The following is a 25,562-nucleotide window of genomic DNA, read 5'->3' on the forward strand; positions in this document are numbered from 1 at the left end:
TACTTTTAAAAAACACATATTGTTTTTTATTATGCCAGAGAAAACAGTAATGATAGCAGCAATTTTGCGACAAAGATAAGAGAAATTTGGGATTGAAGAGTTTGTTTTTGTCTACAGCTATAAGAGTTTACACCATTAAGAAAAGCTTGCTATAAAGTTACTTTATTCTTCTTTTTTTTTTTCTTTTTTCTTTTAAGAATCTTAACAAGCTATTTTGGATAGAACAAAAGTTATTACGTTTGTTATTCCATCCTGTATGATTAGTTGACTTTTAAATGTTTAATTAGTTATATGTAGAGTCTACTGTAATTGTACCCTTGAGTTGTTATGTAGTTCTCAGTAATTTGAACAAATGATTTTTTTAAGGCTTCTAGCCAGTATTTTTAGATTTGTTTTTGAATGTTGATTTTGAATAGGGCAAAATTTTGTGTCTAAAATTAGAAAACAGACATTGCACTTTAAGCTATTAATCAAATAAAACACATGAATGAACCCCTTCCATTTTGGGAATTATGTAAACAAAGGGAACAAAATAAAAAGTGGTTACAATAAAGGAAAAGTTACTATTTCTGTTCATTTTTGTTCACTTTAAAAAGATATTACTCGGCGGCTAATTTTACTAGTTACAAGATGCAAGATAAATCTGCTTCCAGTTTTGATAATCCCTAAATCATATTATTGTTTGTGTTTAGTTTTAGTCTTACCTATACCTATATATATTTATATATATAATCCAACTAAGAGTAAACAAACATCGGCTTTCCAAATAAGACCTCACATCTTGAAAAGTATTTTATTTTCTTTAATCTTGACCTTAATTTTCTTTTTCCTTTCATTGTAATATCGGTATATTTACATACATCTTACTCTTACATATTATTATAATACTCAAGGTTTTATTTCTAACTATATTCGAACTGACTGACAATTTATCACACCAAGTCCACATTAATTATTTTATAGAATAATAAATCCGACTGTCATCAAAAGTTTCTGTTTAAATGTGAAGATACGTCTGACTCTAGTCAAAATAAGCTTGTTCAAATAGCATACCAAATACTTTAGACATAATGATATGGCGAAATTTTTATGAGAACATAGTAATGTACGAAATATATGTGAGTAACCCTGATGAGGGTTTGGGATTTAAAAATCTTACAGAAAAATTGTTTATTTTTATTTTATTTTACTTTTTCCCCATTTGAAAAAGAAGAGATATTTTAGTATGAAAGTAAGCAAAGTAGGTAAGGTTGAGTTATTTATACACCAGTGCACAATTGTGATTTAATATGGAACATATATGTAAATAGTGAGGTTTAGATGAAGAGAGATATATAATAGAAACGATATTTTATTAGCAAATTGGCAAGTTTAGGTCGGTCTGAAAGTTTGTAACTGATGTTTTTTACTGTTTTTGTCTGTTTTTATATATCTGGGAGAAATGCAGACATAAGAAAAATCTAATGAGTGTTTCGTAATATTGAAAATTACTATGACGAGTTCAAAAATAAAAAATCATTTTTCTCGGACTGTGGATCTTGACATATTTGTTCCACTTACCGACATTTCGGAAAAGCCAGACAAACAATATAATAATGTAGAGATTTTTTTTCTTTCTTTTTTTGGTGTTTTTCTTTTTTCGCGTTAGTAAAATTTTTCAAAGATCTTTGAAAAACCGAGATTGAAAATTAGAAATTAAGGGATAATAAAGGTGTGGCGATATCGATTGTACTTTTCAGAAAGAGAAATATTATGTGTGAAAAAGAAAAGTAAACGTTTTTGTTTTCTGTTAATTTTTTTCCAAAACCGACATTTCGGATACAAGAAGAAAAATATTTCATTCAAGAATAGATCACCGACATATAATTTTTCTTTGTTCTTGGTTTTTCGATTTTCCTATTACTTGGCACTTTTTTTTTCATTTTGAAAGTTTAATTTTATTATTATATAAGACACTTGAGATTATTAAAGGTAGTTGTAACATATCTTTCTTCAATAAGTGGAGAAGAAAAAACAACAAACTTTTAAAGACTGTTATTTAGAGAATAATCTATTTTATGTGCAACTATTAATGATTAATAGCATACGAGAACTAAGATTATGTATATGAAATCATCTGCAATTTAAAAAGTTTTATTATATTAAAAAAAAAGTTAGCATATTGTAATTCTGAAAAGGGAATTTAAATTAACAGCTCAAAGATACTTTCAAAAATAAAAAAAAAAGTATTAATAACTTTGACTTAAAAGCATTAAAATTATTATCCTTCATACGGGAATAAATAAATAAATAAAATGAAAGACTATGAAAACAATATAGAACCAGTTTCATCGTTGCCTAATTCTATTTCCTCCATTAAAGATGATGCTTCTATGGCATCACAACTACAATCTGTTACTTCTTCAGATGTGAATTTAGGCCAGTCTATTTCTAGTGACTATGATTTAAAGAATAAAGAAGATTTAGATGACATTGGTATAATCCATACAAAATCCAATCATATCGATGAACCTGAAATATCAGCTCCTCCTTATTCAAGATTTGGTCGTCCATCTAAACTATTCCTTGTATTGCAATGTGCCTACACGGGTTTTTTTTCTAGTATTGCTGGTGCCATATATTATCCAGTTTTAACCGTTATAGAAAAGAAATTTGATATAACAGAAGAACAAGTTAATATTACTGTTGTAGTTTATTTCTTATTCCAAGGACTATCCCCAAGTATCATGGGTGGTATGGCTGATTCCTTAGGAAGAAGACCAATACTACTGATATCAGTTATTGTATATTGTGGGGCCTGTATTGGATTAGCATGTTCTCAAAGTTACGCACAAATCATAATTTTGCGTTGTTTACAAGCTGCTGGTATATCACCTGTTATTACAATAAGTAGTGGTGTCATGGGTGATATTACTACAAGGGCTGAAAGAGGTGCATATGTCGGGTATACTTCAGGTTTTCAAGTTATAGGGGGTGCTTTCGGTGCCTTAATTGGTGCTCTATTAGCTTCGAGATGGAATTGGCGAGCAATTTTTTGGTTCCTAGCTATAGGATCAGGTATTTGTGCAGTGTTTTCAATTTTATTTTTACCTGAAACAAAACGTACATTGGTAGGAAATGGTTCAGTACCACCTAAAAACTGGCCAAATAAATCCCCTGCATTATTAGTACCCATTATTAGGCGTAGATTACATATGGATGATCCAGATTATGAGACTTTAGAACCACGAATCAAAGTAAACTTTTTGGCTCCATTCTCCATTTTGAAAAATCCATGGATTAATATATTGTTATTTGTGGCTGGCTTCCAATTTGCTATGAACACATTACATCAGACCACCTTATCTACTGTTTTAAGTAAAACATATCATTATAAAGTTTCCACTATTGGGGTTTGTTTTCTACCAGCAGGTCTTTGTACATTAACAAGTGTTGTTACAACAGGAAGATTTCTGAATTGGTATTATCGTAATCAGATGGCAAAACATAAAGTATGGCTAAAACAACAAGAGGAAAAGTTGCTAAAAGAAAATCATACTATTGAAAAAGTTAAGAACATAATAGATAACGATCCATATTATACATTTAATGTGGTTCGTGTTAGACTAGCACCAGCCTTTTTTACTTTGATATTGAGTGCATGCGGATATATTGCCTTTGGGTGGTGTGTTAAAGTTAAAGCGCCATTACCTGCAGTTTTAGTTGCTAGTGGATTTGGTTCATTGTTTTCTAATTGTATTTTGACAATGTCCACAACATTAATTGTGGATCTATATCCATCAAAGTCTTCAACCGGTACTGGATGTTTAAATCTATTCAGATGCTCTCTTTCTGCCATTTTTATTGCATGTTTATCTAGAATGAGTGACAAAATGACATATGGGGGTGTTTTTACTTTCATGGGAGTATTTAGTGCTGCTGCATCATCTTTACTATATATTTTAGTAGGTAATGGTAAGAAATTGGCCTTTAATCGGAGAAAAGAAGAAGAAGAACAATTAAGAAAATTCAAAAAAGAGAGGGAAGAAAAAGAAAAAATAGAGAAATTTGATGTATGAAATATGTAGTTTTAATATGCTATTTTAATTTTAGGGTAATTTTTTATAGATATGTTCAATTTTAAGTATTATTAATATCATTACATCAAGAATTTTTGATACGACTATTTGTGTATTGATATTTAGTGCAGACCCTGAAAAGAAGACTATAATTGTTGAAAGGATGAATAAAAATAGGATAGTATTTGTTTTTATAAATACCTATCCAGGAACTTTTTGTTATGGCTTTTATTTCTTTAGTTAGGAGAAAATGTATTTGTCTATATATACAAAAAACTAGCAGTAAACAAATAAAGATAAATTATTTATGTTCTCTGTCAAGATAATTATTGGAGATGTAATAAATGGATCTATCTAAATATATTGATGATAATTAAAATATCTGTTCAAATATATAACTTTTTTAACTTATTTTCTTTATGATTTATCTATGGACATATTGTATTCACATAAATAGTCCATTATCCATTGTTTATTTGTTTTCCTGTTTATTTGTTTTTTTTGCCTAAAAATACGTCACTGACAAAAATAGGGCTTAATAATATATTTTTTCTTCGAAGATTGTTTGGAAAAAGAGAAGTAGGAGTATTGATGCAAATATTAAATTTCTTTGAATTAATGTAAATACCAGAGTTCTTCGTACAATTCATAATCCTGTATGTTGAGATATTACCCAGACTCAATGAAAATTTTGTGAAAAATTTTTTTTCAAAATTAACTTCCTGAAAAGTATAAATAGTCAAGATATAGAAATTAGAAATAATTTCTTTTACTCACGACTTTATATACGTAATACATATTTTGTATATAATATAGGTGTTATTTAAAATTGTGAGCGATTACTTATAAAAATACGATTCATAAAGTTTCGTTATAACTTATAGGTTATTACTCCACACCTTTTAAATTTCAACACTGTGAAAGTTATTATATAAAAAATGAATGGATTATATCAATTAGTTTATATTGAAACACTTTTACTTAATACTATATAAGATAAAAATAATATATCAAAGTGCTGGAATGATATATTACCGGTTTGAGTAACATGTAAATATATCAAAGAGGAAAAATGTTTGTTTTGCACATTCAACATTATGGAGATAAAATCAAACAAAATCAAAATAAATTAATATATTATGAAAAATTGCCAAAAGGTAAATATATATAAGTAGACGACTTTACTTATTAATTTTCAAATCTGGATGAATAAGTTATATACACTTTATCATATGTTTCTTTTGTATTTATATAATTATTAATTCCGAATCAAAAGATCGAGGGAAAATTACACTGCATATCAACATAATAATAATTCACAATAATAACATATAGTATGATCACCGACGCTAAGAACATGTATACTAATATTATTCATCTAGAGGACAAAGTTATTATTTAATTCCATATGGCTTATATTGGAGTATTTATATTTATACAAATTGAGATAATTCATCTATTTTTTTTTAAATACTCTTATCTTTGTTATACACCAAATTAGTTACAACAATATTACTATATTTTGAAGTTCCAAAATTACAAATTACCTTTGTTATTACAAATAAAATTTTTATTATTATGATAGATCCATTTAACGTAAATTTATCAACTAAATCAACTAACGACAAAATTGCTAATAATGATGGTGATTTTATTTTATTTTTATCAAAGATTAAACTTTTTTTACTCCAGGAGAAGGACAAATTGTTGTTATGGATATAAAAAGTGTGGATAACCTTTCATAAGGCCGTGATATTGTTAAGCTTGTAAATAATTCTAGAGGAAATACTGTTTAGTCACCAATTAATGTCAAACTGTAGTGAATGTATACTAAATTTTTTTACCGTATTGGCAATATATGAAACTTTGATAATTACAAACTCAAATAAAAATAAGTCCACACTACAGATGTATAAATTTTTGTCAGTTGTATGCAAAAAAGGTGCTTGTGCTAGAGATTCAAAGTTTGGTGTGAAGGGATATCAGTATTACCTTTGCAGTCAATGCTTTGATGAAGTTGACTTGGAAATATATTATTTACATTATCTATTTGTACTGATACTTCTTCTTTTATTACTTATATTAGTCAGTCAACTGAGAACTGGAAAGAAAATGTATTAGTTTTGCTAGTAATTGCCTGTTTCCCCCTTTGTCTTTTTCATCTAATTCTCTGTACTGATATTGAGAGTAACTTACGGTTGTTAAGTTCTAAATATGTAGTATATGTACCTTTTAGATCTCGAACTTTATTAATCTGGTAAAATTATGAATTAGCAGGTTATTGCTTAATATCAACATAAAGGTGTAAATTAAAAGCTTCTAAAATATGATTTAATGTAATTTTGACTATCCAAGGTACTTTCTAGTCATATTCACTTTAATTTTCAAGCCTTTGCATCCTTGACCACTTTAATCTTCTATCTAGACATTTAGTTGTTACATAATACTTTGTATATCGACTGGATTCTAGCTAAATTCTTAATAAAATGTTATATATATAGGTTTCCTGTTTAAAAAACCTAATATATATCAAAAAAATAATAGAGTTACTCAGACTAACTATGAACGTTTATGGTCCATAATTAGCACTTTTTGAAACTGTTTACTAAGATTTAGTTCAGTTCATTTGTTACTTTTTATTACTCTGATTTTTCTATTGTGCAACAGAGTGGTAATAATAAATTTAGTGTTTATCTCCTGATGAAATATAATTCATATTAACAAAACAAAAAAAAAAATAAAGCAAAGATTGATAAATATCAATAAAATTAATTTACAAACTACCACATTTTAATTAATAAATGTATTTTATTTTAAATTATAAAGTTTGCTATACTGCAATTAAATAAACAAACAAAAAAATAATAATTGAAAAAATAAAAATAATCTCTTTGAAAGCACTTGGTAAAAAGATATAAAAAAGAGTTTGAAAGGTACTCATATATAGGAGTATAGATAGCAGTCAAGAAAGAAGATGAAAGTATATTTCCATGTTATAATAAACACAAATATTTCAAAACACAATTTATGTTTCAGTAAATAAGTATATAAAATAATAGAACAAGGAGTATACAAAATCAAAAAAAAAAAAACAAAATACTTCGAATATTAAAAGTTTCCTTATTAACAACTTTTCTTTCTTCTTCCTTTTAAATGAAATACAACTATTCTCTATTAATACTATTCATATTTCTTTGCCCCTTTTTAAAATTAGCAGATACTTTACCCACAAAAAGTTTACTTAAGGAAAAAATTAGCAATTTAGTAACTATAAAAGAGGATACAATACATAATGGCACTAATGATTTGTTACTCGAAGTAGATGATTCAAAAGACCGTTTTAATACCGAATTAATGAAACTTTATAAAATCATCACCAATACAAAAAAAATACTCAGTGATAAAAAAGAAAAGAATCAAAAGGAGACAATCAAGACAGTTCTTAACAATATTATCATCGAAACCAAATATTTATTATCCAAAATATTAAAAACCAATTCATTTCAAAAAGCTACTAAACATGACATTGATACAAACTCTTTAAAACATTTATCCAAACTTTTATATGATTTAGAAATTTTAGATACGTATTATGAAAATGATATGATATATGAAAAGAAATATTGGTATTTACAATTTCTTGGTGTCAGTCTTGATAACTCAGTTCTAGCTTATATTAAATATAAATATTGGTACATTGACCATTATAAAACAACATTTACTAAATACGGTGAAGTTCCAAAATTAAAAAATTTGGCAAGAACAGTTAGAGAGATAAGATATGCCTTAGATTCCAAATTTGCAGCTTTAGAACTTATTGGTCGTAAAGACATGACTGAATTGGTTTCCATTGTCACCACAACTGTCAAAAATAGCCCAACATTAGAAAACGATATCAAATATCTACAAGATGGTAGTATCAACATCCTAAAGGGACTGGCCTTCACAACTATGTGTTTTGTAGCTAATTTAACATTCTGTACAATTACACTAGGCGGACTCCTAAGTGTTGAAATTTTAATCTGGTTAGCAATTCTTTCAAGAACGATAACTGTAGAATGGTCATGATATGTATGAGAGAAGAAAAAAGCAAGAAACAAAAAACAGTTTTAGAATAATTTTAATTTGTATTTTATCACCTAAGAATCTCAATTATATATGTAATACATATACATAATAGATACAAACATCTATCTTGTAAATAAGCATAGCCTACTCCAATATACCTAAACACCAAACACTAGTAGCAATAAAGAAAAAAAACTTAATGAACCAGAATTTAAAGAGAAAAGACATAAAACTACATCTACTTAAGTATTCGTTTATAAAAATGGTCTAACTAATTCGCCGTCATATACTGTGAATGGTAAATCTTTACCAACAGCTGCAATGGAAAGATTATCTACAGTTAGAGTTTCATCTTTTAAAGATTGCCTAATAGCCTCCACCCCAACTTTAATCAATTCATTAACATCTTCAATTTCAGTGAAATCTTTCAATACCCTTTCTAAATATGTCTTAGAACCTTGTGATCTAGCACCAATTGCAGATCCATATAACTCTAATATATTACCGGAAGGTTGGAATTCCAATAAATGAGGACCGCTGTTATCATAACCTACAACCAACAATCCCACACCATATGGTCTGCCACCGTAGGATTGTGTATTCTTTTGAGCTTTATCAGACAATAGATGCCCTGCTTTTTCTACTGATAATTTTCTGTTAAAAACTAATTTAGAGTAATTACATTGCTGTCTTAAATAGGTACTTAATACTCGAGCATCAGGTGCTAGACCAGCTAGGGAAAGGCCTAAATGTTCATCACATTTAATAATCTTTTTCTGATATGATGATAATTCATCAGCATTTCTCTTCAATGCGACTAGGACTGCATGTTTAGATGACCTTAGTCCAACTGTTACACTACCTTGCTTAATAGCTTCCAACGCATATTCAACTTGAAATAAACGACCGGTAGGAGAAAAAGTCACTGTATCACCATCGTAATTGTTTCTAAACATTTTTGTTCCTTTTCTTAGTCAATGATTAATGGATTTGTATATATATCTATTATAATAGGAATATAGATTGTTTTTCTTTATGGATATATTATAGGGTACAATATATATTGAAGCAAAGCACTAACTGTATGAGTGGCAAAAAAAAAATGATATGGGTGGAGTCTTATACCAAAGTAATTGTATATAATTAAGAAGATCCAACCACAATACCCAAAAAATCTAACTTCAGAAAGGTTAGTGTAATCCGTCACAAAACTATGTTTTTATACATGTAAATACATGGATTCAAGATATTATTGAACTTTTTACTAAAATATTATGCAAAATTAGCATACACCACTACTTTATTCTATATATTTTTTTTTTTCAATTGCTTCTTTTTCAATATCTCGACCAGCTTCCTTTCCTTTTTCATTTTTTTCCCCGATTGTTGTTGTTGCTGTTGTTATTTTTTAGGGTTGTACTATTTTCCCCAACACAGGAATAAATTTATTTAAGGGTTGAAGTGAAATTTCTTTTTCTATATGGTAAAACCAGTTAGGGTTATCTAGGTTTTTCTGTAAATGAACATGTTTCGAACATTATATTATAATTGATAACAAAGGAATGTCACTAATGGCAACAATTATTATAGAATTATTCTTACCGTCACCCTATTACGCTGCAATCAACAGATAAAGGAGAACGTAATTGACATATACAAAATGAAGGTATAATCTATGTTCTTAATTCATAATATATTGTTATCCTAGAAGAGTTAAGCATATTTGTAGCATATAAACTTGAACAATATAATGATATCTTAAGAAGCTCCTATAAGAGGGACTAGACAACTTTATGAACAAATAAGCAAGAAGTAGACTATATATATATATATATTTTGTAGATGTATCAACTCTTTGCCCTGTTTTTTTTTTTATAATTTGAATCTTATAACTAAATTTATTATCTATTTCATTTTACAATCTCCAAATTTACAACTGTAACCAAAACTGGAGACGTTAAAATATATATATATATAACAATATCATTTACAAAGCAATGAAAAACACTTTAATATACACAATCAACTAATGATGAAAGCAGTGTGTTCAAAGTCTTTGAGCCAAATCAAATCTCTGTTGATCCACATATTTCGTTAGAGCTCTGGAGAGGCGGAATGTATCTTATTTCATGCGACATTTAATATACAAAATAAATTCCGCTTGAAAGCCTTGAATTAACCGAAGTGTAAAAAGATGTAATACACAATATATTCCGAAAAACATAGTAAATAATTATATATCATACATCATTTAAAAACTACAAGGAATATAACAACAACACAGAAATAATATATATACATATATATATACCTGTATGTGGAGAAGGAAGAACTAAGAAGGAAAAGATTTATCATAGATTTTTCTATTTTTATTTTTATCTGTAACGTCTATATTCGAATACAGTGTGTCACCAGTTGTTTGTATTTTTATTCGGTTAAATTTGTTTATCCTTTATTTAGAATATTACTTTTAGTATGCTAGAGTAATGGTGTTTACTTTTATGAAAAAATGGTTACTACACTTATTTTACTCCACTTTGGATCATATACCACCATTTTTTTGGGAGGTATTAAATGTCTTAACCGACATATATTTCTTCTGGTTTTATAAATTAATGAATTATTTAAGACCCAAATCAAGAGCAATTTACCATGAGGCTATCAAAGAACTAGACCAATGTGAAACATATGACTTGTGGTGTCATAATGCATCAATGGTAGATGAGATCACAGGTGCTAATCTGTGGAGAAGAAATTTTTTTTCTAGAAGATATGATTTTAATTCTGTTTTGGAACAGTTCACTATAGTTAGTAAAGCTTTAGAAAATAATGATATTGAGTTATTAAGAGAAAAATTTTCCACTACTGGGCCTTGTATGTTAAGGAATTTCGCAGGTATTGTAGATAAAAGACTTTTCACCAAATCATTATTAGGAACAAAATTATTGATTGAACAATATTTAGAAAAGAATTTAGAAGGTTTACAATTATTAAATGATGAACATGTACCAACGTCGTTCTTCCAAAGGTGTAAGCTATCTTTGGGGACCACTGCATTAATATTGAAAGGGGGTTCATTATTTGGGTTATTTCATCTCGGTGTCATTAAAGGGCTGCTGGTTCAAGGGTTAATGCCAAATATTATAAGTGGTAGTTCAATGGGTGCATGTGTAGCCAGTTTTTTTGGTTGTTTATCAAATGATGAGATTGATGAATTACTCGACGAGTCTAACGGTATATTAAATTTAATTAAAGATGATTATGAGTTATTACGAAGTTGTGGATATGGAAATGTAGAACAGCATTTAAACTTAGGTTCATTAATACAAAATTTGATTCATCACGGATATTCACAGGATGTTTACCTTTTTGTTCAATTTGTAATCAAGTATATTGTAAGGGATTTAACTTTTGAAGAAGCCTTCCAACAGACAAGGAAAGTCTTCAATATCGTTATTCATCCAACAGATAAGTCATGTCCAAACCTACTGAACTATGTTACTACGCCAAATGTGTTAATACAATCTGCTATTAAATGTTCTTTAGGATCGGATGTTATTGATAACGACACAATATTGTATTGTAAGAACCTTGACAATGAGATTGTTCCATTTTTAAATGAACAGAAGACCAAGGAGACGAAATTCATGGCTCCAGAAAAGGCAACTAATGTAGATGAATTGGAGAGCCCATATACAAGATTAACTGAACTATTTAACGTTAATAATTTTGTTGTTTCCTTAGCAAGACCATATTTAGCACCGTTGATTGTCAATGATTTAAAACACGAAATTAAAACTTCAAAATACTATTATTATAAACATTATCCAGAGACAGAAAATAATATCAACTTACCTGAATTAGGTATACCTCAACTAAGTTTTACAGAGATGGAACCTTTAGCATTCAAATTTAAGTATCATCTTGAAAGGAAATTGAAAAATATCATGACGATGGAGTTTCATCATAGAATGCAGGTACTGAATAATTTAGGCTTATTAAGTTCATGGATTAAAAGATTAATTATTGATGAAAGTACACCTAGATCCGCCACTGAAATTGTGATTGTGCCCAAGATTAAAAGTTTATCTTTGACTAGAATCATTGAGGGACAAATCGACAATATACCCTACTGGATTAAATGTGGTGAACAGAGTACTTGGCCGGTGTTACCTTTAATCCACACTCGCTGTACAATCGAATTTAAATTAGATGATATTATAAAAGAGAGACGAAAATACTAAGAAATATATTATTTCTTCACACAGTATGATATATTGCAATCCTACATATATGTACCTACATACATACATATATATATATATTAAACTAATGCAGTTGAATATGAGATAGAGTAAAATATAGTTAAAGTTAACCGTAAAATAATTTTGTATTCTCCTTTTCAGTTAAATATAAATATTCGTTCTCTACAACATGAATAGTGGTATTACTATTATTAAACCAATCTACTCCACCCCTTGTAATACGTAAAGTACCTGTCACGTCTTTAGCATGTCCAGTAGTTAAAGGTCTTAAATTTAAAACAACAGTTGATTTATGATAACATATGGTTATAAATCTTTGAAATTCGGTAAAGGTTTTATTTACTGTACTATTTAATATGCCACCTTTGAATAGATCTACATTATTGTTTATCATCAATATTTTACACTTTTGCCAAATGGGATTAATAAAATTATTCCAAAGTTCATTTGAAGTCAACCCAGATACCAAAGACAATAAGAATTCAGGTTGATCCAAAATAACAATGTGGTTATTATTAGGAATATCATTTGTCAATTGATCTGTAATTGATTGCAACAAAGCTAATTTATTATTCATGAATTTCGGGATTTGTTTTTGAACAAAATCGGTTAAACAGTCTATCACCGTATATTGATTTGAGTTTATTTGTAATTTTTGAAAACTAGATAAATAATGGTTTTCATTGTGCACAAAAGAAATAATAGTGACTTTATTAAGATTTGTTATGGAATGACTAAATGTACTTCTACTACTACTACTATTACTGCTACTACTATTACTGCTACTACTATTACTGCTATTACCCACCTTATTACCATTCAAAGAGTACGATGAACCTTTAGTATGTGTTTCAACAAGTGCATTAATAAGCCATTGAGGTCCTGAAGAATGTGTTGAAGTGATCAAAAATAGTCTATGAGGATCATTTTCCGTAACAGTAGGAATAACACTCTGATCAGAAAAAAGTACCAAATCCTGCCTTTGCGTAGCCATAATCAATCAATTAATCAATCAATCAAAATAAAAAAAAAAATAAAAAATAACTGTAAAATCCTAATCCCTAAATCCTAGTTCCTTTCTCTTTCTAGTTTAGTGATATTGACCTTGTAAAGAAAATGATAAGATATACGTACATGCACCTATACAAAAATAGCTCACCTCTTCACCGTTCTCCCATCGATGAATGTGTCCCTACACTTTTTTTACTCAGAGTATAAGAAACTTTTGAAAAATATCGTTTAATCTTTAATAAATTGCACCAAACACCCACACACCACACTATGTGCAGCAGTCAAGGATTACTCGATGAGCAGAAAATTTGAAAATTGAAAATGGAAACCAGAAAAAAAAAAAAGGAAAATTAAAAAAAAAAAATTTTTTTTTCCACCTTTCATCACAATGTTTGTTCTAATAATTGAATAAGTATTTCTTTTACTTAATGTTTACTCTGCTATTTCCACTACATCTCACTTCTAAGGTGTGTTTTAAGATTCGCCAATTAGTATATTTTGAAGAGTGGAGAAGATAACAACCCAAAGCTGCAATAACATATTTTTTAATGAAAAAAATGTTTTCATTACCAATCTTACCAGCAGAAGGTGCTTCTTCTGAAACCAACAAGTTTACTGAAGCCATTCGTCGTCCAATTGAACCGGTCGGTACAGCATTTCTACACCATGCTACAAGAACTTTAAGAAACCATACCTGGTCTGAATTTGAGAAAATTCAAGCTGAACAAAACGTCAAGAAAGTCGATGAAAGTAACGTCGATCCAGATGAGGCATTGTTTGACGACGAATTAGCCGACGAGACCTTGTTAGAACATGATCCAAGAGATTGGAAGACTGCTGACTTGTATGCTGCCATGGGTTTATCCAAGTTGCGTTACAGGGCCACTGAAGAACAAATTATCAAAGCTCATAGAAGACAAGTTATTAAGTACCATCCAGATAAACAATCCCAACGTGGTCATGGTCAACAGGATGGGTTCTTTAAGATTATTCAAAAGGCATTTGAATATCTAACCGATAAGAACAAGAGATTGCAATACGATTCCTGTGATTTTATTGCTGATGTTCAACCACCAAAGAAGGGCAGTCAATACGATTTCTTTGAAGCATGGACCCCAGTTTTTGAATCTGAGGCGCGTTTTTCAAAGAAACAACCAGTTCCTCAATTAGGTGATGCTAATTCTAGTAAGAAGGAAGTCGAACAATTCTACACTTTCTGGCACAGATTTGAATCCTGGAGAACTTTCGAATTCTTGGATGAAGACGTTCCAGATGATTCCTCCAACAGAGATCACAAACGTTACATTGAAAGAAAGAACAAATCTGCCAGAGACAAAAAGAAGTCTGCTGATAATGCTAGATTAGTTAAACTAGTGGAGAGAGCCATGAGCGAAGATCCAAGAATCAAACAATTCAAAGAGGAAGAGAAGAAGGAAAAGGAAAGAAGAAAGTGGGAAAGAGAAGCTGGTGCTAGAGCCGAGGCAGAAGCTAAAGCTAAAGCAGAAGCTGAAGCCAAGGCCAAGGCTGAAGCCGAAGCTGCTGCTGCTGCTGCGGCTAAAGCTGACAAAAAGAAAGCTAAGGAAGCTGCTAAAGCTGCCAAAAAAAAGAACAAGAGAGCCATCAGAAACTGTGCTAAGGAACAAGAATATTTCGGTGATGCTGACCAATCTGCTGCTATCGACGAACAAATTGGTTTAATCGTCGACTCATTGAACGATGAACAGCTAGTCTTTGTGGCTGAAAAGATTAAGGCTAACGGTGCTGAATCTAAGACTGTGTTACAAGCAATCACCAAAGAATTAGTCGATTCTGGTGTTTTACCATCCTCTGTTGTCCCATATTTTGCCTAAACAATGTTGCGAAAGAAATAAATAAAAAAAAAGAGAAAACAGGTAGTAAACAAACACTAGGATAGAAATGATGATAGAATAGTTCAATAAATACACATCGATAATTTATAGAATGCTTATAATATGTACTCTTATATCTCCATGTATCTATGTATCCATGTCTATACCAAGAGACGGAACAGCTTCACAGAGAATATTATCGATACGAATATTATTTTCATATCCACTTAGATAATTTCTTTTTTTCTTTCTTGTGTCTTTTTCTTTTATTTTTTTTTTTTTTTTGTTTCTTCCATTTTTTTCGGTTTTTCCATTTTTCCGCTGGCCTAAGGGGGAAAAAACAAAATAGTTGATTGAACATGGAAGGATCAAGTTAAACCAAAAACATACACACGCATACACATATACATGCATATACATATACATTAAAGGTGGAAGTAGGGGGAAGACAAGTGTATTTAAAAACAGAGTTACATTACTAACACTATCGTTTTGTGTACAGGACTCTATAGTTAGAGTTGACCGAATAACAGAGACCACTGAACAGTGACATTCTCTTTACAAACACTTACTGGTAGTACTATTTATCTCAAGAGAGGATTTACCTTTTTTAACATTTAATTCCATAATGGGTGGTATCTTAAAGAATGCTTTATCTCCTGAAGAACAACTCTTAAAAGAAAAGACAGTGAATGAATCAACTAGTGAATTCCGTCAAAAAGTTTATGAAAATACGCAATTGAATGCAAAATTGACCAATAATAAGAACAAGGATATCAACAACATAAATAATGTCTTAACCTCTAAAAATGATATAACTGGTAATAAATTTATACCAAAGGATACATTGTTAATGAAGCGTGAAGAAATGGCCAAGATATCAAAAGAAAATAAAAATTCCAGTGGCGATGAAAATGCGAATATAGACGAAAATGAAGACGAAAGATTACAATGGAACCAAGAAAATTTAGAACAAAACGAAATTACCAAAAAGCAATTTCAAGATATCCATGTTGATGAACCAAAAACACCGTATCAAGGCGCTATGGATCCAAATGGTGAGTATTATACTATAGATGATGAAGACAATTTGAACGATTTTTCTCTAGGAGAACCTGAGATACAGATTCCTGAAAGTACTAGTTTACATGAAGGAGTAACTATAAAAGAAGATTCTGAACAAGAAGAAGAAGAGGAAGAGGAAGAGGAAGAAAGTGCAGAAGCTCGTCATAAAAGGTTCGAAGAAATGAGAAAGAAACATTACAACGTTAGACATCTTTTCAAGAAAAAATAAATTCAAGTATTTACTTTCTTGTATCCCTTTTCAGCCTCTCGTACCTGTTCCCTTTTAGCAATTTCGATACATATTATCTTTCTATCATACATAATAATACTTTAGAAATTATTATAGTTATTATTATTATTATTAGACATTCTATTATATATATATACAAATAAAATTAATCGAAACAAAACAAATATTCTCTTACTAGTTATACATGTATATTAATGTCAAGGACCATAGAATGTATGCTACATTCACGATCCTAATACCTACAATTAACAATATCTTTGTATATCCTTTCCTATATTTTAATTAAACACAACTATCAAAGAAAGAATCAAAGAAAAAATCAAAGAAAAAAACAAAAAAAAAATGAGAGCCGTAAATTTTTCAAAGTTTCTATGTCGAGAGCATCGACTCTAATCATTTTACTCATTTGCTTACTCACTTACAGATGTGTATCTTGTTTTAGTAGACATTAGAACTGATCAACTAACCTGATCTATCTATCTATATAGATATTTCACCAATTCATTTCATTTCATATCTTTTTTTTCTTTTTATGTTGTTTTTTTATTAAAGATTTCTCACTTTTGCCCTTTTCCCTCCCCAATTCCATTTCACATCCCTGTATAACAATTCCTAATAGTCATGTCTCATCGTTATTCAGTTTGTATTCCAACAGATTGCATTTGGTCTTGTGAGAATTTGGAACAGATAACGAATAAAGTGTACCAAATTGCCAAAACTTTGACTTTATTTAATGTTCAAGAATGTGTGATCTTAGAAACTAAAAGACCTTCCAAATCTAACAAGATCCATCCGCCAAAAGACAATAAATTGAGTGATTCCATGTTAATTTCATCGTTATTACAATATTTCATCACACCATCCTATTTAAGAAAAATTGTATTTAAATCAAAATTCCATAACTATTTCCACTATGCATCTAAATTACCTAAATTGACAGTATTGCCTTATATGAGACAAAATGACGAAAATATCAAAGTATTCCGTGAAGGTGTGTCTATCCCAATGAAAAGACCAGTGAATGGCAAAAAAGTCAATAAACAAACTAAATATATTTGTGTTGGTAAAGAAAAACCGATAGAATTAAAGAGTCAACTGGTACCGAACAATGTAAGGGTTACCGTAAATATCAAAGAAAACAAAGTTGTATCTCCGTATGATGCATATGGTACAGAGAATGTTGGTATCAATGCTTCCTATGGGTATGGTGTGCGTATCGCCCATTCATTTAATGAAATTTTCACAGAGATGGTTGTTCCTTATGAACAAAGTTGCTGGGTTGAATGTGGTGACTATTACAAAGTAAAAGAGAACGAACAATTGTCAACTCTAGCTAATTTAAGGGACGGCAATATTTTGATTATTTTTGGTCAATGGAATAGATTACAAGATTCTCTTATCAAGGATGAAGAAATTGTCAGTGTTTCTCAATTTATGGATGGCCAATGGGCCTTACCAAAAGTCATTCCAACTGGTCATTTAACTGTAGAGGATGCTTGCATGGTAGCCCTGACAAGTCTATCCATCAACAGTTAAATAACTATATATATATATATATATTATCCATCCTTATTATCATTAAATTAAGGCTATATATAAATACAATAGTTCTTATAATTGTATATTAACTACTGTTAAAGGACATACACCCAATTCATTAAAAAACTTGTACCAAACAACTAAACCAGCTTCTGGTCCTAATCTTAAGACTCAGATCTAGTGTCCCACAATATTTGTACTCAAATTGAATACGCTTTTTATTTATTTCTACTGTTCTGTTGTTTAACAATTCAAGATATTAGGGCTAGAGTAATTTTTTGAGATATTCCATTACTAATCCTAAAAATTAGCATAGGTCTTTTTAAAAAAATATTATAAAAAAAAACATATACAAATTCTATCCGTATTAAACGATCTCCAAAGCACAAACTCACGTGACCTTCAATCAATTCCGGGTAACTACTATCGTTGGAAAAATTTTCCAAAAGAGTTTTCCAAAAGCTGCCCAACACAGGCAAAAAAAAAAAATAACAAAGGAACAAGAAAGACAGGGAACTAAATTTTAGTTGGACAACAACGCTACAAAAAAAAAACAATTAGCTTATTATATATTTAACTTCAAGCCACTTTTTTGTTCTTTTTGTTTCTTTATAGGATCGGAAACTATCTCTCTTGAACCTAGAGATACTCAATTGCCACATAATAGTGAGACCAGAACATATTCCAGTTATGTCCCGATTCTTTGCTGCCTCAACTTATAACGACGATGACGATTTCGGTGGTCTTTCTTCATCCAGTGATGAAGAATCTTTAAGATCCATCTCCTCTGACTCCTCTATGGATTTATCCTCTAGCGAAGACTCTGATGATTCTTTCTTTAATGACAGTGACGAATCTGAGTCTAGTGATGAAGGAGGTAGAAACTATGATGATGATAGTGATTCTAAGCCTTATGGTCCGGATTGGTTCAAAAAATCCCAATATAGAAAAGGTCCACCACAAAATAAATTCTTAAAGTCGGTTGAATCATCTGATGAGTCTAATTTATCAAGTGATAATGACGGACAATGGGATTCTGATATGGATAATGACGAAAGTGGTAAGAAAGTGGTCAAGTCAGCACGGGACAAATTATTAGATGAAATGAAAACTATCTTAAATTATATATCCAAGGCTGGTATAGATCAATCTAATTCTACTCAGTTGCTAGATAATTTCGATCTCTTATTAAGATTACAAATTAGATCTATCCAACAAAACTTTGGTACTCCGCCAATATTTATTGAAACTTTAATTAAATATAACGAATTTATTAAAGATTTAGATTCCAAAGAAGATGACTTACAATTCGATAACAAATCTGTTGCTAAAGCTTACAACGTTTTAAAACAAAGAGTGAAAAAATCTATTAAAGAAAACCAACAATTCATCAATGAAGATGGTACTGTTGCTATAAGTGCTATGGAAGCAACCATTTCTCAAGTCCCATTATTATCTGGTTCTGGTGCTACTAATCTTATCTCCGCTCAAACAACCACTAGTGGTAATTTCCAAGACTTGTTAGAGAACACATCCTCCGGTAATTACTTCGAAACTTTGCAAGCTGTTATCGATTCTCGCGGTAAGAAGAATGTTCAATCCTCTGACTTAATCTCTGTTTTAAATGGTCTTTTAAATATCGAAAATATCTCCGCATACCAAAAGATTATGACATATTTGACTTTGATTCCAATTAGATTAGAATCCTCTCAACAATTGTCTTACCAACCAATTGACCAATGGAACGAAACTTTTGTCACTGTGGCTAATTTCATGTCTTTATTAGAAGAAAACATTTCTAAATACCATGTTTCTGAATTTGCTAAATACAACGACAATTTACCAGTTGAACCTGAACCAGTAAATGGAGTGGTTCCAATTCTAGGTTCTATTTTTGCTTTTGTAGAAAGATTAGATGATGAATTTAACAAGTCTTTATTAAACACTGATCCACACTCCAGTGATTATTTGTTAAGATTAAAGGATGAAACTAAATTATACACATTATTGATTAGAGTCCAATTATACTTAGAAAAAGTCTACCTAGAAAAACATCCATTGGCTTTGAATAGAATTATCATTAAGAGATTGAACCATATTTACTACAAATCTCAACCAATTGCTTTTAAATTAGAAAAGTTAGTATGGAAAAATATTTCTTATTCTTCTTCATCTATTATTGCTTTTAGTGAAGACAAAGATTATGTTACCAACTTAATTAATACATTAATAGAATGCATCGCTTCTAATATTGAGGCTAGCAAGAAATCCAACGAAGTCAATAACTTTGCTACTGATGTAGAAGATGATATAATCCGTTCTAATCTATTCAAGATTTATTACCATGCATTGAATTTAACTTACGACTTCACCGAGATTAAACAAATGTTAATCACCTTAAATGTCAACAAAGTTAGATCCCAATCAACATCCACTTCTTTACAAATATTATTCAACCGTGTTGTTGTCCAACTGGGTCTTTGTGCATTCAAATCTTCGTTAATTGAAGAATGTCATGAAGTATTAAACGAGTTATTATCTTCATCTCATTTAAGAGAAATTTTAGGTCAACAATCTTTACAAAGAATATTGCATCATCAATCCACTATCGGCAATAATAACACTAATATTAATTTAATCGCCACTGAACAATGCTTACCATATCATAAACATATCAATTTAGATTTAGTTGATATTGTTTTCATGACATGTTCTTTGATTATTGAAGTTCCACAAATCACTGCTTTCTATTCTGGTATTAAGATTAAGAAGACTCCATACACTGCCAGATCTATAAGACGTATATTAGAACATTTCGACAAGCAGAATTATCAACCACCTGCAGAAAGTTCTCGTGATCTAATCATTTTTAGTGCTAAAGCTATGCAATCTGGTGATTGGGCTAAATGTTATGAATACTTATTGAAGATTAAAGTTTGGAACCAATTACTAAACCATGAAGAAATCTTAGAAAACTTACAAAAGAGAATTAAGTTGGAATCTTTAAAAACATATTTATTCACATACAAGAGATTTTACTCCAACATTTCTATTAAACAGTTAAGTGACCGATTCCAGTTACCTGAAGATACTATTTTGGAGGAAATTCCAAAGGTTCTAAAGAACATGGAAATCACTTCAATTAAATTGAATGATTCAAATGACTTTATTGTGTTTGACAAGACTGATGAAATTACTAAGTTGGAAGAAGTTGCCATTAAATTAAACAAAGAATATAAGATCACCAAAGAACGTCTATTCCCACCACGCCACTAAAGTGATAGTAACCAATTTTAAACTTAGATAGTATAATCATTGATATTTAAAATATTGTTTAAACTCTAAACGTATATTCCAAAGTCAAATTTCTCTATAAACTATTGTATCCGAATAAAAAGCAGTATACATATCTAAGAACGAATACTTACATACATATATCATTAGTGTACATAAAATTTAACTGTAGATTAATTTTATAAATATTTGAATAAGAAGATGCATTTGTTTCATTATATAGCTTTTGATGATTGTATCAAACGATAATTTATCAGGGAGAGAAGGGAGTGTAATATTATATCACTGACTAATATATGTTAAAACTAATTAAATCAAGTATTAAACGCAGTAAAACCATTCAGCAATGTAACTCTTGGGAATGGATGGTATGCTGTCGTTTCATTTATCGAAACAAAATGTAAAATAAAACACTTAAAGATGACAGAATTGGAAAAACTTGCAGGTATCCCAAACCCGCTCAAAGATTCCGTTAACACACCACATGATTATCACGTGCACATGAATTTCCTTTTCCATTTTTTATTTTTTTTTTTTCATTTGCAATGACCAGAACAGAAATGAAAAAAAAAAGAAACATTTGGAATGAAAATAAGAAAACCAATAGAAACAAAATATAGATGAGATGATGTAAGAATAAGAAATAGTCCATATATTTTTAGACCCTATTGGCCTTTAGTGTTGTTAGTACCCCACATTGTCCATTACAAGATACTAATAACAATATAGACAAACTAAAAAACTATAATGATTGAATTACCTACTGAGGTCACTGAAACGTTACTTCAGATCTTACAAGGGTTTGCCTCTTCGGACAATGCTATCCGTTCTGCCGCTGAAAGAAGTTTGAATAATGATTGGATTACACCAGAAAAGATTCAAGTTTTATTAATATTTTTGGCTATCCAAGCTTCCTTCTCCCCAGATATTACAGTTGCTGCTTTATCTGCTGTTTTGTTTAGAAAATTAGCCCTTAGAGCACCTCCAGAATCAACTACAGTTATAATCGCTAAAAATATTACTAATATCGACAAACAAACTTTAACAGCTATCAGAGAAACATTGCTAGCAGGGTTTCTCTCTGAGAGACCACGTGACATTAGACACAAATTAGCTGATGCTATCGCAGAATGCGCTCAAGAAAATATGGATGATTGGCCCGAATTAATTCATGCTATTATGGAATGCTTACAAAGAGATGGTTCTATGTCTAATTACAAAGAATCCAGTTTCAGAATTTTAACGTCTGTTCCTCACTTAGTCAACACAATAGATATCAATACAATTTTACCAATTTTCGAAAGTGGATTCACAGATCCAAATGATGAAGTTAAGATTTCCGCTGTTACAGCTTTTGTTGGTTACTTTAAACAATTACCTAAGGCCACTTGGTCCAAATTTGGTGTTTTATTACCAAGTCTGTTGAGTAGTCTACCAAAATTTCTTGATGATAATAAAGATGAGGCTTTAGCTTCAGTATTTGAGTCATTGATTGAATTGGTTGAATTAGCACCAAGATTATTTAAAGATATGTTTGACCAAATTATCCAGTTTTGTGCAATTGTGATCAAAAATAAAGATCTTGAGAATATGCCAAGAACTAGTGCGTTGGAATTATTGACTGTTTTTAGTGAAAATGCTCCACATATGTGCAAATCTAATCCAAACTATGCCGATACTATTGTTATGTGTACATTATTAATGATGACCGAAGTGTCATTTGATGATGACGAAGCTCTTGAATGGAAAGAATCTGATGACACAGATGACGAAGATGAAGTTACATATGATCACGCTAGACAAGCGTTAGATCGTGTTTCTCTAAGATTAAACGGCCAATACTTAGCTCCAACTCTTTTTACATATTTACAACAAATGATTGCTTCTTCTGATTGGAGAGCAAGATTTGCTGCTATGATGGCTTTATCATCCGCTGCCGAAGGTTGTCAAGATGTATTAATCGGTGAAATCCCTAAGATTCTTGATATGGTAGCCCCTCTTATATCTGATCCACATCCAAGAGTTCAGTATGGTTGCTGTAATGTATTAGGTCAAATATCTACCGACTTTGCTCCATTAATTCAAAGAACTGCACATGATAGAATTGTCCCTGCTTTAATATCTAAGTTAACTCCAGACTCTTGTGAACGTGTTCAGACTCATGCAGCAGCTGCTTTGGTAAATTTCTCAGAACAGGCAAATCAAGCTATTTTAGAACCATACTTAGATAGTCTTTTATCCAATTTATTGACTTTACTACAAAGTAACAAGTTATATGTCCAAGAACAAGCTTTAACAACGATTGCCTTCATTGCTGAAGCTGCTAAAACTAAATTCATTAAATACTATGATACCTTGATGCCTCTTTTGATTAACGTCTTAAAAACTGAAAATCAAGGTAATAACGGTGTTTTAAAGGGCAAATGTATTGAATGTGCTACACTAATTGCGGCAGCCGTTGGAAAAGAGAAATTCAGTGAACATTCGGAAGAATTAATAAATCTTTTATTAAATCAACAAAACTCAGTGATGTCAGATGATGATCAAATCAAATCATATTTAGAACATGGCTGGGGTAGAATTTGTCGTATCTTAGGTGAAGACTTCGTTCCATTATTACCAATGGTTTTGCCTCCATTATTGGAAACTGCTAAAGCAACCCAAGATGTTAGTTTAATCGAAGAAGAAGAAGCTGTCAATTTTCAAAAGTACGTTGAATGGGATGTGGTCCAAATCCAAGGTAAACATATTGCTATTCACACAGCTTTGTTAGATGAGAAAGTATCTGCAATGGAGCTAATTCAATTATATGCTAGCGTTTTAAAAAATTTGTTTGCCTCTTATGTTAAAGAAATTTTAATTGAAATAGCTATTCCTTCCATTGATTTCTATTTACATGATGGAGTACGTGCTACTGGTGCTGCTTTAATCCCTGTTCTTCTATCTTCGTTAGTTTCTGCTGCAGGTACCGATAATGAGGAAGTTAAACAACTTTGGGATTTGTCATCTGCAAAATTAATAAGTGGTATTAACACTGAACCAATGCTAGAAATTGTCCAAAGCTATCATACTGCACTTGTAGATGGCTTGGGTATTATGAGAAATATACCTTTAGCTGATGAATTGCTAAGTGGCTATATCAAGGGTATATCCAACAACTTGAGCGATGTTTATGAAAATATAAAAGACCGTCACAATGAAGCTGATGAGTACAATGAGGAAGTTGATGATGATGACAGTTATACTAATGAGGATTTATTAGATGAAGTTAACAAATCGTTTGCTGCCATCATGAGGACATCACGTGAAAAATTCTTACCACACGTTCAAAATGTCTTACCCTTAATAAATACATTTCTACAAGAAAACGAAGTAATATTGATTCTATTCTCATTAGTTGCAATTGGTGATATAATACAAAATTATGGTGAGGTCACTTCCTCATTAAAGGACACTTTTATTACCAAAGTTGTTTCTTGCTTAGTTTCACAAGAACCACAAATCCGTCAAGCTGCTAGTTATGTGTTAGGTGTTTGCAGTCAGTATGCTCCACAATCATACGCTGATATATGTGTTCCCTCCCTAGACACATTAATCCAAGTGATTAGTATTCCTAATGCAAAAAATGAAGATAATCAAACTGCCACAGAAAATAGTAGTGCTGCTATAGCAAAGATCTTATACGCATACAGCTCTAATATTCCTAATATAAATTCCTTTGTATCTAGTTGGTTAACTTCATTACCAACCATCATGGACGATGAAGCAGCAGCATTTAATTACAGATACTTAGCCCACCTAATAGATACCAATTCCCCAGTTGTATGTGATCCAACAAAAGTTCAAAATATATTGGACTATGTTCTCAAAGCTTTGTATTACAAGTCAATTACTGGTAAAAATGCTGAGGATGTAGTTAATTCTGTCAAAAAACTAATGGCTCCATTACCCCAAAATGATGTTGTAGCCATATTCCAAAGATATCCACAAGATTACATGCCTATTATCCAGAAGTGGTTCTCTTAAACTTCTGAAATGTGGGTTAAGTACTCATGTTTAAAATCCATAAATAATATAGTCATACTGAATCGACAAACACCTACTAAGAAGTGGTAGTCTGCATAAGGATATCTATAAAACAAATCTCTTTCTTTGTACTATA

General features: G+C 30.5%; 10 protein-coding genes across 10 annotated transcripts; 8 read left to right on the forward strand and 2 right to left on the reverse strand.

The window, feature by feature from the left end:
• Positions 1 to 2,294: 2,294 nt before the first annotated feature.
• Positions 2,295 to 4,058, forward strand: PWA37_002610 (MFS transporter; the record flags this gene model as incomplete). Its single annotated transcript, XM_064859167.1, has 1 exon — positions 2,295 to 4,058. One exon carries the CDS (start codon positions 2,295 to 2,297, stop codon positions 4,056 to 4,058), a length of 1,764 nt encoding a protein of 587 aa, XP_064713976.1.
• Positions 4,059 to 7,211: 3,153 nt separating this feature from the next.
• Positions 7,212 to 8,126, forward strand: PWA37_002611 (uncharacterized protein; the record flags this gene model as incomplete). Its single annotated transcript, XM_064859168.1, has 1 exon — positions 7,212 to 8,126. The coding sequence occupies one exon, from the start codon at positions 7,212 to 7,214 to the stop codon at positions 8,124 to 8,126; it is 915 nt and encodes a 304-aa protein (XP_064713977.1).
• A 254-nt stretch (positions 8,127 to 8,380) lies between these two features.
• Positions 8,381 to 9,082, reverse strand: PRE5 (proteasome core particle subunit alpha 6; the record flags this gene model as incomplete). The annotated part of the gene is made up of 1 exon (XM_064859169.1): positions 8,381 to 9,082. One exon carries the CDS (start codon positions 9,080 to 9,082, stop codon positions 8,381 to 8,383), a length of 702 nt encoding a protein of 233 aa, XP_064713978.1.
• Positions 9,083 to 10,612: 1,530 nt separating this feature from the next.
• On the forward strand, positions 10,613 to 12,370 carry TGL3 (bifunctional triglyceride lipase/lysophosphatidylethanolamine acyltransferase; the record flags this gene model as incomplete). The annotated part of the gene is made up of 1 exon (XM_064859170.1): positions 10,613 to 12,370. The coding sequence occupies one exon, from the start codon at positions 10,613 to 10,615 to the stop codon at positions 12,368 to 12,370; it is 1,758 nt and encodes a 585-aa protein (XP_064713979.1).
• A 127-nt stretch (positions 12,371 to 12,497) lies between these two features.
• On the reverse strand, positions 12,498 to 13,385 carry ELP6 (Elongator subunit ELP6; the record flags this gene model as incomplete). The annotated part of the gene is made up of 1 exon (XM_064859171.1): positions 12,498 to 13,385. The coding sequence occupies one exon, from the start codon at positions 13,383 to 13,385 to the stop codon at positions 12,498 to 12,500; it is 888 nt and encodes a 295-aa protein (XP_064713980.1).
• Positions 13,386 to 13,950: 565 nt separating this feature from the next.
• On the forward strand, positions 13,951 to 15,252 carry ZUO1 (zuotin; the record flags this gene model as incomplete). Its single annotated transcript, XM_064859172.1, has 1 exon — positions 13,951 to 15,252. The coding sequence occupies one exon, from the start codon at positions 13,951 to 13,953 to the stop codon at positions 15,250 to 15,252; it is 1,302 nt and encodes a 433-aa protein (XP_064713981.1).
• Positions 15,253 to 15,880: 628 nt separating this feature from the next.
• GLC8 (PP1-complex regulatory subunit GLC8) lies at positions 15,881 to 16,546 on the forward strand (the record flags this gene model as incomplete). The annotated part of the gene is made up of 1 exon (XM_064859173.1): positions 15,881 to 16,546. One exon carries the CDS (start codon positions 15,881 to 15,883, stop codon positions 16,544 to 16,546), a length of 666 nt encoding a protein of 221 aa, XP_064713982.1.
• Positions 16,547 to 17,188: 642 nt separating this feature from the next.
• Positions 17,189 to 18,103, forward strand: PWA37_002617 (RNA methyltransferase; the record flags this gene model as incomplete). The annotated part of the gene is made up of 1 exon (XM_064859174.1): positions 17,189 to 18,103. One exon carries the CDS (start codon positions 17,189 to 17,191, stop codon positions 18,101 to 18,103), a length of 915 nt encoding a protein of 304 aa, XP_064713983.1.
• Positions 18,104 to 18,796: 693 nt separating this feature from the next.
• On the forward strand, positions 18,797 to 21,382 carry NIP1 (translation initiation factor eIF3 core subunit c; the record flags this gene model as incomplete). Its single annotated transcript, XM_064859175.1, has 1 exon — positions 18,797 to 21,382. The coding sequence occupies one exon, from the start codon at positions 18,797 to 18,799 to the stop codon at positions 21,380 to 21,382; it is 2,586 nt and encodes an 861-aa protein (XP_064713984.1).
• Positions 21,383 to 22,147: 765 nt separating this feature from the next.
• Positions 22,148 to 25,426, forward strand: PSE1 (importin PSE1; the record flags this gene model as incomplete). Its single annotated transcript, XM_064859176.1, has 1 exon — positions 22,148 to 25,426. The coding sequence occupies one exon, from the start codon at positions 22,148 to 22,150 to the stop codon at positions 25,424 to 25,426; it is 3,279 nt and encodes a 1,092-aa protein (XP_064713985.1).
• Positions 25,427 to 25,562: the final 136 nt, after the last annotated feature.

Source organism: Arxiozyma heterogenica (assembly GCF_036370985.1).
Source record: "Arxiozyma heterogenica strain weizmannii chromosome Unknown scaffold_21, whole genome shotgun sequence".
Taxonomy (NCBI): Eukaryota; Fungi; Ascomycota; class Saccharomycetes; order Saccharomycetales; family Saccharomycetaceae; genus Arxiozyma; species Arxiozyma heterogenica.